Raw genomic sequence first — 12,926 nt, 5'->3', positions numbered from 1 at the left:
GAAAAGCCCATATGAGAATATATATGCCCAAACACTGACTTTGCCCTTGGCCCGACAATCCTAAATGACCGCGAAGTTATGTAAAAGCGCAAAACCTTTTTTTTTTTTGTCGCCACAACACGTTTTCTTTATGCGATTGGGACGGCCGAAGAAAACACGCCACGCAGCCGCCATCTTGGAGGCCATGGGCGGAGAGGCCGCTTCAAAGCTTATAGGTCGTCTCACGGCGGTATTTAGTGGGGGCTTGCACATGGCTGTCAGGAGGTAAGGGGCCCCATAGTGTCTGGTGCAGCTCCTCTCTGAGACGCCACGCCGGCCTTCTGCAGCTCTTCGCGCACCGCGGAACGAATGAGTTCTCGTAGGCTGTCCTTGGTACCAGTTGTGAATATTTCCGCAGCGCACATGCCATTTACTTGCCTTTCATACATGCTGGAACGTTGTGGTAGCATATTTTTCATGGTCACAACCTCGGTCAAGAACTCCACGACAGTCTTAGGAGGGCTCCGCATGAGGCCGGCAAAGAGTTGCTCTTAACCCCACGCATCAGATGGCGCAACTTATCCTCCGCAATTCTTGGGCCAGCTCGTTGGAAGAGGCGTGTCATGTTTTCCACGTAAGTGGTAACCGTTTCATTTGCAACTGAACCCGGGCCTGAATCACTCGTTGCGCTCGGTCTTGACGATCAGCACTCCAGATGCCTACGACGGAAATCTCGACATGACGTCAGGTGCTACTAGTGATTATGGTAGCACGTACGCGTCCCGTACTTCTGGTAGAAGTAGACACGTCCCAGTTTTGCTGCGTCGTCACATTGATTTAAGACGGCTACGCGCTCGGCATCGGCCATCCAGTCTTCGGGCTCCATGCCATGGAACGTCGTCCGGACCAGGGGGTTCTCCGGTTCAGCATCGCAGTCCCCTGCCGGTTGAAGCTGTTTGAGCCGCTCGCCATACCTGCCTAAGTGGTGGGATCTGTATCGTTTACTTCTGGGGGCAATCCCCTGACTCGGCGGCTGGCCCAATGCACGGGGGTGTTAACTGGGACAGGGCTCGCAGGGCGACTCCCTGGAGGGGTCTGCAACATCCGCGAGGGCCACCTGGCACCTCCGCCAGCTTGTCACGAGGCTTCAGAAGTACAGGGGTCTTTTAATTAGCCAAGATATAGTGAGCTCTCAAAAAGCGCGTCCGTCGCGGCTGGCTCTCGAGCGAAGAAGACGCACGCGATACTTTCTTTTTTTAGGGTGAGAGCCGCTCTTGCTTTCAGCCCATTGCGTGCATGTGGCAATATATATGAACCCCACAGGTATTTAATACAAAAAATGGGAGATATTATTTCTGTTTTTGAACCGTAGATTTTGTCGAAAATTGAAGGGAACTAAACTGGAAGAAAAATCAATGGAATCGCACCGACAAAACGTGCGAGTTTTATCCACTTTCATTCATCTTATTTGCGACAAAATGCCATGGCACACACACACACACACACACACACACACACACACACACACACACACACACACACACACGCACGCACACGCACGCGCACGCACACACGCACGCGCACGCACACATGCACGCGCACGCACACATGCACGCGCACACGCACGCGCACACAAAGGTGCCACGAATGCAGCTTGCCAAGTGATATGGTTCAAAAATCGGCATGATAGCGTCATATCCAGTGGCAAAGGATGATGCTGATCCAATATATGTACCACATGAGTTGAGGTCGTTTACCGCCACAGCTTCATACTTGTACTGCCCTTTTACAATTTTCTAGATAGAGTCCTTCATACGTTTGTTTACAATTAGATAGTGCAGATTCTAAGTTTTTTTTTGTTTAATACGTGCTTTGACGTAAACTCACTTCCATCTTTCTCACCAGCTGAGACGCCGAAGGTAAACATTATTTCATAAATGAGTGATAGGAATTTGATGAAAATGATAAGGAATTGAGGACATATTCGGTTCAGTGACACGGGAGTTCATAGCAAGAAATAATTCACCCCGTGATGAGCTGAGCTTATCCCCATAACAGCTTGACCTTGGTGTCACTTGATATGCATCTTGGTAAATCACTATCTAAAACAACACTTTGCTCTTCCAACGCGTTGTTCCATTGAGGTCTTCTCCTCAGTGCTGATTATTCAAAAAACATTCAAGAAATATTTGGTTCTATTATCCGTTATTATAGATTCCTTATTCAATATTTTCGAATACTCGCACTCCCGTAAATTTTACAGAGCTCTGATGCTATCCCAGCTCTTCTTTGATGAGCGCACAAGCCTTGATGCTTTGCTAAAACAACACCTGCGCTAAATTACTGGAATCAGAGCAGGAGCACTTTTCTCTTCGTTCATACATGTTCCGCGTAGTTGCGTGCAAAAAAAAAAAAGTTACGTGATAGCACTGTTTGGATTGTATACACAACTGACATCGTTGCACGTATAGAATGTCTAAAAATGTTTGCAAAACTAATTCTGCTACACGTTTAGCCCCTTTTTGGTGGATTTTTTCAGCTACTTCTAGCAAACTTTTCCCTAAAATCTAGCTATTTTATTTTGCAACACTGGCCGTGGTCGAATGTATGCACGCAGACGCCAGGAGGACGCTTAGCAGGCGGCGCGAATGAATGAACGCATCTGGAGGGGCTAATCGCCCTTCCTATTGGCTATAGGAGACCCTGTAGCCTTCAAAGTGGCGAAGAGAAATTCTGAGAGGGTGCACGTTAAAGAACCACTATATGCGGCGTGTCTTATATATAGCCATGCTGTTATTATTATCGACACTAGTTATTTGGCATATAGGCTAAGTACAGCGTTACCTCTCTCTTGAGCTTTACTTTATTAGCAATAGCATGTGACTACCGCTTGCATAGCACCCACGAACGAAAAAGCTTTGTTGATATAAGTAGTGCAGTATTGGCGCTCACCTGCTGCACCTCTGCCGTGGTGCTTCGGAAGAGCTCGATGTACCGGGAGCCGATGAGCTGCCGGTGCTTGTGGAGCGCGCGGCTGGCGACTTCCTCCGAGTCGAAGAGCACGAACGCGTCGCCCGTGGCCCGTCCGTCGGGCTTGCGCACGAAGAGCACGCCGTCCTCGTCGTCCATCACCGGACAGCTCGTGTGCGGCTCCGAGCCCTCGCTGCCGTCTCCCGACGACGCGAAGAACTCCACCTGCGACGCCGCTTACGATGGGAAAACCTCGCCCGCTGCACCTTCAGCGCCTCTCAGGCATTGTGCCGGAAAACGCAGTCGCCTCTTGCGACTATCACTCACCCGTCACACTCTCTCTAATTATTGCCTCATCGATGAAGGTTTGTCTTGGTTTACCTCACCGCAGTATAGTCCAACTCGAGGTGTAACTTTGGACGTGCTTTACGTCGAGGTTATTGAACAAACTAATTGGTTAATATCCATTATACATACCTGCCAAGTTCAAGGATTTTGAATCCGGGAGATTTCCGCAACGGGGGCAGGGGCACAAAAAAAAAACAAGTACACACATACAAAAACATCGCGAAAAACAAGAGGCGGTAGGAGGGGGTCTCAATCGGAAGCGCCAAGATCAGCGTTGTGGTCTTATAGTGGCTAGGAGTGGCCGAACACACGAGGGTAGAGTTTTTCACTAAGGTGAGAGTCTCAAAGGATCAACACAACTAGCAGAATCTATTTCAGTCAAAACAACTCGCGTGTGTCTTCCTGGGACACACGTGAACGGACGGGATGGTGCAGCTGGCTGCCGCAAAAGCGCGGGTCAAAGCTTTGCTCACTACTGGATTCTTTTGACAGAAACGCCAAAACGCGTCTGGGCCCTTTTTATTGTGATAGCAATTATACGAACAGTCCAGGCTGTTTTTTTTTTTTTGCCGTCGCCACCGCCACCGTCCATCACAGTATATGTATACGTATCTATATGTAGGAACTCAAAGACAAAAAGCCGCCCACGCTCGGCGCCGGGCTCGTCGCAATGCGCCAACGCGTGCTCATCTCTCACGTGTACTTTGCCCCATTGATGGATGCCTGTGCGCGCGCGCTTATCCTTTGGTGGGGGAATCGTGCGCCTTCGGCTTTCACTGAAACGAAAGCGTTAGTTGCCGGCCCCACAAAGGCCACTTTGGTCTCTGCACAGGCACCTCTTGCGAAAACAGCGCGCTTTTGATACACAGCGAGTTATAACAACTGAGACACTTGTTAGTTTGTACTGATCTGTACCTGTGGCTACATATCGCGCATCGTTTTTGTGTAAAAAGCGCGTTACGTGTCGAGCGGTAAACGTTGTTAGTCACGATACTCTCGTCCGGCGAGTATCGTTTTCGTGCGTCATTTGTGTGTGAGCAGCGCGCTGCACGTTTCGATCTGCTTGCCGTTCTCAGCGTTGCATTCCAAGTTGTTGCTGTCGCATTCATTGCTTCGCCCTTGCAGCGAAACTTTTTTTTACGTATTTACGGCCTTTAACCTACCGCTGGGTGCCCTCGTAGATCGCTATCGCGTCGCCGCGACTGCAGTTCTGCGCTCGGCTGTTGCGGCAAATGGTAGTTCATTTTACAATCCCCATGCGCTTGGCTGCGCACGCGCCTTCAAAACTAAGTCGTTTTATTCCATCTACGATGACATCTGCCGCAGTTTTGTCCGCAGAGTTTGCGGAAAGCAGAATTGCTTTGACTGGTTGAGCGCACACTTTCGGGGTTCGGTCAGTTACGCCATTGCCATACATGATCGTGTCAAGAGCGACCGCGGTTCCGTCCACAGTGGTTGTGGCAGCGACAATCATGCACACTGTAGAAGGCAGTGCGTGCGCCGGTCGCACGCGTACTTCCAAAGCTTCGAGTACGCTGCTCTCAACCTTCGTTCGACGGTTTCCGTACTAAATTTCGTATTACCCGCTGCGATTAGGAAATGTGTACGGAAGATTCGAATTTAGGCCCAATGAACATAGTAAAATTTGGCTGGCGAATTGCAAGAGTTTGTATCTGCCATGGTTTCGCATCACTGAGATTATACTGTACGTTCACGTGAACGCCTCTTATACTCATTTATATTAAAATGGGGTAGGTTCGAAAAGCCTGGAGTGGACTGAGCTGCTTTTTTTTTGTCAATGCACAGAAATTTCGATTTCCGGGAGATTTTCATGACAACCGTTCAAACGGAAAAAAACTGTCAAAATGAGGGAGTCTCCCGGCCAATCCGAAAGACTTGGCAGGTATGATTATAGCATGGTTTAGAGACATGTAATTCCACATATCAATCAATTCATTATAGGTTACAGCGCACTCTGACAGACAGACGAAGAGACACTCGAAGACGAGCGCTGACTTACAACACTGACTTATACGTGCTAAGTCAGCGCTTGCCTTCGTGCAGTTCCTGTTTGTCCGTGTGTTAGAGTGCGCTGTAAGTGATTTATGCATATTGTTTCGCTTTGACTGACTTCAAGGTCGGAGTGCGGATGTGCTCTCGCTCCGGTACTGAAGTCAATTAATTCATTCCGCGCAACAGCACTCAGTTGAATCTTCATCACCGCCATTTTATCCCCCTCCAATGTACAATGCTCTATAGGTCTGGACACTATGCACAATTAATATGCAGCACTCCACTCGATGTTGGTGTTTTTTTTTTTCGTTGTTTCCTCTGCGCTCTGACACCTACGGCCACGAGTCGGTGTCCAGAAAAGGGTGCTGAATGAATCGGGGCACATGTACTGCAAACTATTATCCTGACTAAATAGTTGTGATTGTTGTTACAGTCATCACTGTCGACGAAAGCATCGCTATGAAGCCCATCAACAGATTGATTGATTTATATGTGGGGTTTAACGTCCCAAAACCACCATATGACTATGAGAGACGCCGTAGTGGAGGGCTCCGGAGATTTCGACCACCTGGGGTTCTTTAATGTGCAGCCGAATCTGAGCACACGGGCCTACAACATTTCCGCCTCCATCGGAACTGCAGCCGGGATTCGATTCCACGACGTGCGGGTCAGCAGCCGAGTACCTTAGCCACTAGACCACCACGGCGGGCCAGCCGATCAACAGAGAACCGACTTGTGGGCGAGAGTGCGACGCAGAAACATGTGACGCCAGGTCGACGAAACGTTGTTAGCGTTCTGTTGTGCGCAGATTTCGTTTCCCATCAGTTGGTTGTGCTATACAATCTGCAGTGGTACTATACCAACACGCCACCCAGTCTTCCAGCTTCACCTTGGGGAACCTTTCGTGTCTGGGGGAAGCTTGGTGCATTATGCCGATAAAGATGGGGAATTTTCGAATTTACCTGATCGAAAACCTCTGTAGCCTGATACTATTTGAGTGCACGTTAAAGAATCCCAGGTGGTCGACATTTCCGGAGCCCGCCACTATACGGCGTCTCTCATAATCATATGGTGATTTTGGGACGCTAAACCCCACATATCATCGATCTGTAGCCTGTTACAGATGTTATCGGGAGACGTTTCGAGCGGCAATTTGTAACTTCGCTGCAATATGTCGAGTCCTGACGTTCCCACCGAATCCTGAACGCTAAAAAACACAACTAATAGTATTCTTTTTCTGTAGCGTATGTCAGATAACTCCACAAATAAGTCTTGCACGAAAGAACTTATGGTGGTGGTGGATGGTTGGTGCATGGTGACCCTCAAAGAGATGAGCGGGGGACTTTTATAAAATGTTCACTGATGCAAGAGGGGAATTTAACACCACCACAGATCATCATAAAGCCGACCGGCCGCCCTGAATTCTGATCGGTGGAGAAGCCAGAATTCAATTTTGCCGTACGTCGGTGCTTTTATTCAAAGTCTACGGGAGCGATGGATTGTTACGGCCGTGTAAGAAATTGTACTGCGCGTCTGAACAACACAAGTGGGCACGCATTTCTGTCTCGCATGTTCTGACGTTCTGTAAGATTTTCCTATCGCGCGTGTTTGGTTCTTCATCCGTGGATATGCACCCAGAATGATGTCAAGTTCAAGTGTTCCCGACAGAGGCGTTCAGTTAGGGTATCAAAATCCGAGGAAGAGAAAGTCGCCTTACCACTTGTTTAGCGGTGCAGTCGTAAGGTAGGCCGCGCATGCGCACAATCACTTGTCCACCTCGTGACAGGAAGGAATGCGCTTCGTTGTTGTTACCTAGAAAACGTGAACGTAAAAAAAAATGGCTCTCCCGACGCTTTTCCAGTCGATCAAACCAGCGTCTTCGTTAACAACAACAACAACAACAACAACAACAACAACAACAACAACAACAACAACAACAATCTCACGTTCCGAAAAAGCGCCATTATATTTTTCTCAGGCACAACTCACAGACCAAAATATTCATCCGAGAAGAAAAGACGCAGAAGTAGGTTACAAACGATAGTTATAGCGCGAGAACAAAACGACGACACAGAGACAAGAAGGACACGAAAGACTCGTGTCTTTCGTGTCCTTCTTGTCTCTGTGTCGTCGTTTTGTTCTCGCGCTATAACTATCGTCATGCCATACCAACTAGTTCAAGCTGCCACACTTCTAGGTTACAGAGTGAACACGCCTTTCACGGAAAAGATCAACTAATGACCCACTAAACTTTTCACGCTGAATGTGTCCCATCGTTTGCGTGCCTTGGTTTCTATTCTTTCGTATCACGGTGCAACATAATGAGCCAGTACCAACTAGCTCAGTTCACTGTACTCCTAAAGGCGAAGTAGAGAAGATAGAGAGAAAAAAAAAACTGAAGCTGCCTAAAGCAGCAAAATGGGGAAAGAAGTCCTGCAGCGCATGCCTACACCCGAGGTCCACGATGGACGGACGAACACGTGGCGTAAGTAGCTCCGCTGTTAAAACTTGGGATTCTGACGCGTTTCAAAAGTCGCGTTACTCTGACGAGGAAATGCTAGAGGACGTGGGGCGCCGTCGACATACGAAAGCTACACTATATACTACACTATATAGTTATCTGGCTACACTATATACATACACAACGTATAACCAGCATTTGTCACTGCCTTGCATTCAAGAAAAAAAAAAAAACTACACCTTCCAAAAGGGTGGTCTTACAGATACTGTCGAGCGACAGCCGTTACACAGAGTGATTGTTACGCCTGTTATTGCAATACGAGCGTGCTCACTATTAAAAAAAAAACACGAAGCGCTTTCGAAGGTGTGTCTGTATTTGTGATGGGCCATGACTAAATAGTGGAACTAGCTGTTTGCTCAATTCGAGTCACGTTACAAACATGCAACGGTCACAAAGTAATACCCGGCTGCTTTGACACTTCATTGAAAAAAATCGCGCTATTGCATGAATTCCAAAAACATTTCATTACGTATACGAGCTAACGCGCGCTGCAGTTGTCATGCAGACAGCTGTGTGCAACACGCGAACCTGTCAGAACTCCGGAGACATTCGCGGGCAATTTTCGTGGACTTTTTTTTAATTGGTGGGTGGCCGTCAATTATACGTTCGCTGCCGATATTACCATTTTTTTGTTGTTGTTAAAAATTTTACTAGCGTAAGAACGTTTCGCAAGCACGGGGGCCCTCAAGCCAGAATCAGCAAAGTGATCATAACAGCTGCTGTAAACCGTTGTAAATAGATTATCATGGTTCGTCATTCTCTCTTGAAAACGTGTCCGACGTCGCGATTGGCTGACAGCCGCTCTTGTAAACAGATGGGGGCCAAATTCATAAATATATTCGGACATAAGTGATGTTAGCTGTTGGCAAGCATCATTCGCTAATGATGTCTGGTATAAAATTGGCTGAAATATTTTCTTACGAACACATTTAGGGTAAATGATTTTCATGGACACGAGCTGTCATATTCTATATCAGGTATATCAAACACTCAGATCGACCACGGTGGTCTAGTGGCTAAGGTACTCGGCTGCTGGCACGCAGGTCGCGGGATCGAATCCCGACCGTGGCGACCGCATTTCGACGGAGGCGGAATACTTCCGTAAGATTTTGTTGAGTTGCTCGTTAAAGAATACCAGCTTATCCCTCAACTCCCATAGCCTTTCACTACAGCGTCCCTCATATCGTGGCTTTGGGACGCAAAACTTCAACAATCAATCATTGCTATTAACACAACCGGCAGCAGTAGAAGTGAAAACTTCGCGCTAATTCGAATCTGCACAAGTTCCGAAGAAGCATTTCTGCTCCGATTTCGCCTAAAAAGAAGAGGCGTATACCTCTGTTCTCCGGGACATTTATCTTTCTAGTGGAAGCAGTAATCGCCGAGAAGGTGCACTATCAGCCACGCGCACACAATCGTCGTGGTCCTTCGTTAAGCTTGGGACCAGAGACAATGCAAAGACTGACGAGAGAGAGAAAAACAAATGAAGAGAACAAAAGGAGACGAATGATGCAGTCTTCTATCGCGCGTGTACGCCCTTGACCACAGGCCTTGGACAAGCGCGAGGATTTCCGTACTCGCTATCACGCGACTCTTGGTCAACTTGGTGCACTACAGAGAAAGGGGCAAGGTGACTACACCGATCAAGGCGATGAACCACAATAACGGGAGTGAATCAGCACGCAGTCGAACGAGCACGCAGTGTGTAAGCACACTCACCTCCGGCGACGTTGACGAAGTCCTCGCCCGTGGCTCGGTACACTTCGATGTACCGCTGGCCGATGTGGTGCTTGTGCCTCTTGAGCGCCATGTCCCGATGCTCGCTGTTCTCGAAGCGGACGAGCGCCTCCCCGTTTCGCCGACCCTGTGGACTCAGGCAGAGCGCCACGCCTCCCCTGAAAGGAGGCACCACGTTTCGTCTCGTATAGGTGGTTTTGTGCGCGCCGCAGTCACTGAGCGCCCGCTGGGGTTTTTACACGTGCGCCGCTGGCGCAACACGCACACATCATGCCTCGATGGCTACACACGCTTGATTCCAACTGACAACGGTACGCGGCTCAGCCTGGCTTATGGCGTTCCGGGCCGTATAGGCGGCATACCGATATTCCTCTGCCGGCGGGGAGCGTATTCTGATAAACGCGGAATTGCGCAACGGGCTCTATCTTTCTTTCATTCTTTCCTTGATGAGATTTCGAATCCAAGTTACTCGCGTGCAATGTACTCATCCCTTTGTACTACGTAGTCCCCGTAACATAAGTTCATACGCCTATAGCTTTGATTAATCTCCCTAGTTGCACGTGGCGGCTTCGATGTGCAGCCAAGGCGAGAGTACACGTTTATACATGTTTTTTTTAATCTCCTCACTACATAAGTACTGCAGGTCGATCAACGACAGTTAGTTCTCAACTTGTGTCAAGCTCAACTTTCGAAACCAACGATGACAAATGCTTAGCTGCGCGAACGGTTTCGAAACTCGGCTATAGTTTATATAGCCATCTATGTCACATGTTGCTTTTGAGCTACTGACCGCATGTACAGCCTGTCCCTACAGCAAAGGGAATCGCTAGAGACAGACGAACTCCGCCTAAATACAACGATCATTATCCACGCTTTTTCGACGTCTCGTTCCTTATGAACAGCAAGCGGAACTACCAGAGCAGCGTGCATCGCAATGAACTCTGAACGTTCGCACTATGAAGCACATAGTTTCACAATGTCGAAGCATAGACGGTGACACGTATTATTCCGGAACTAACACTACACATGGTAGCGGTCAACAGTGCTTTCATATGACCATGTCACGAGCCCACCATTTTAGATCCTTGAAAGCCAAAGACCACTGAAATCTCGTGTAAATTTAGATCCAATGGGTTACAAACTCGGACACTTGTTTTAGAGGTACACGTACGCACGACGTGGATATGGAGACTCGAGGTGTCTCACAAAGGAAGAACTGTGCGAAAGAAACTGTTTACCACGTTGCCGCTTGTATTCACATGCGTCGCTTTCATTATATTTTCAAAAAAGCATGCAAAGTACGCATTCACAGGTATGTACGCCTCTTTTCATCACGCTTAGACATTACTGTGTGGTATCTGAGACAACGGTCGGTATACGAACACACTCACACGTACTAATACTTTGAACGCAGCAAATAAGATAACAGTGAATCGACGAGTTCAAACAGCTGCTTCGGCCAGCATACAAATATAATTATGAATTCGAATGACGTTACCGTGTGATATCGCGTCCCCATTAACATTGAAACATGTGTATAGCGCTGATATGACCACGTAAAAAGAGAGCAGCAGGTACCCATCCAGTAGGATGCACTACTTGAATTTATTCTTTTCACAAGTTCAAGTAGTGTTCTACCGGACAACAGAAATACTGAGATTTTTTAGCGTAAAAGATTGATTTCAGGGGCACTCGAACAAAAGGTAAGTGGGCTTACGCCGAAAAGTACAGTTACCTGAAACACCACGCGTTCAATGGCAATTAAAAAAAGAAAACATGTTGAGGCTGAACGAGAAAAGAAATTTTTTTCCCCTAATTCGCACCGCCAGTTTCTCGCAAGTCTGAGTACGGTGGCAGTAGTTAAGGAACAACTAACCGACGAACTCTTATCTGGAAGCCTCTCGAGAATAGGCGACTAAGCAGGCTGAAAAAAAAAAAAAAAACAGCTGCCATCGTACGCACTGCAGAAGGCTCTTCGCGTCCGGCCTTGACTTTGCGGTGTCTCGCAGCGGCGAGACGCAATTCTGCAATACACACAAACACGCGCTATCTGCACGCGATGGGGAGGACCTGCAATGCAGAGCTGCCGTCTATGCAGCCGTAAACCCGGAGTCCGTCTCGACTTCCACGTGTTCCTCGCTTTCCCCGAACGCACGTGCAATTGTGGCGGTTGCAGAATATATATATATATATATATATATATATATATATATATATATATATATATATATATATATATATATATATATATATATATATATATATATATATATATATATATATATATATATATATATATATATATATATATATATATATATGAGGGCTCACAATTTCTTACAACTTCGCTTCCCTTTCCTCACCCTCTCACCAGGAGTGCGCTTATTACCTTAGTTCTCACCTGTTGCGTGCTCAGAGCACCCGACGCGTTTTCCCTCTCGGCCCAGCAAAAAAAAAAAAAATCATGCGAGAGAACGCGACGTGGCCGCGTGCATAGTTTTCCACGCTCACTGGTATATCGCGTTGGCTTGAGGGGTGTGGGTAGAATCAGAAGAGTGTTCGATGCGGTCCGAGGACATTCCGGGCTCCGGTCCGATGCCAACCTTTGGGTGGAGGGCCCAAAGCCGGCCTGGTTGGAGCCACGTCGCAGCGACCTCGGCGAACAGCACCACGCTTATCCAGCTGGTCCGCCCCTCGGCGCGGGCGGCTATGACGCGTCGGCTCCGCTGCCCAGCGCCCAAGTCTCGCAAATCTCTCGGTCAGCGGAGAGGTCTGTATCATGCGCGGACGCCTTCCAAGTCCGATAGGGAGAAGGAAAGAGGGGGGGAAAAGTGTTCTGCGGTTAGGGTGGAGAAGAGCGTGGCGATAAGGAAGCGCTTTTTCTGTTGTGTCGTCTGCGATGCCTTCTTGTTCTCTATTTCTTTTCTTGCTTACCCACGCTAACAGCCGGCTTGATAGGCAGCGCTGTGCAAAACGCTGACAGATGATCCGCAAAGATCAAGGACCCTCAAAATGGCTCCTCCTCGATGACCGCACCGAGAAGCAGAAAGACAATCTGCGCACGCCGTAGCTTTTCGAAGAGGATCACGTTATCGGCGGTGTGCTTCGCTATTCGGCGAAGAAATCCGCAGTGTGGTACCGTGCACGCCGATAGCCAACCAAAGCGCGCGCGCGTGAACTTGTTCTATCGGCAAGGAAAGAAGGTCAATAACTTTATTTGGCCCTGCGGAACGCGCTGTGTGAAGTCGCATGTAGAATTTAACGCTGTGGCCGCATGTCCAGAAGCTCCGAGACATAAACAGGAAACTGCGTGGGAGAGGTGACACTGAATTTCGGGGCGCTTCCCCGCCCTTGGAGA

General features: G+C 48.2%; 1 protein-coding gene across 3 annotated transcripts in view; it reads right to left on the bottom strand.

Moving 5' to 3' along the window:
* fus (epithelial splicing regulatory protein fusilli) overlaps positions 1-12,926 on the bottom strand; it is a 155,238-nt gene that overhangs the window by 48,545 nt on the left and 93,767 nt on the right. For all 3 annotated transcript variants that reach the window (XM_037427693.2, XM_037427694.2, XM_037427692.2), the window contains exons 7-9: positions 9,551-9,726; positions 7,028-7,122; positions 2,932-3,174 (exon numbers count right to left, since the gene is read on the bottom strand). In XM_037427693.2, the coding sequence (XP_037283590.1) occupies positions 2,932-3,174; positions 7,028-7,122; positions 9,551-9,726 (514 nt within the window). The remainder of the gene's footprint in view (positions 1-2,931; positions 3,175-7,027; positions 7,123-9,550; positions 9,727-12,926) is intronic.

This window comes from Rhipicephalus microplus, chromosome X (genome assembly GCF_043290135.1).
Source record: "Rhipicephalus microplus isolate Deutch F79 chromosome X, USDA_Rmic, whole genome shotgun sequence".
Lineage (NCBI taxonomy): Eukaryota > Metazoa > Arthropoda > Arachnida > Ixodida > Ixodidae > Rhipicephalus > Rhipicephalus microplus.
The sequence above is the reverse complement of the archived record's forward strand: the minus strand, read 5'-3'. Positions and strand labels throughout refer to the sequence as shown.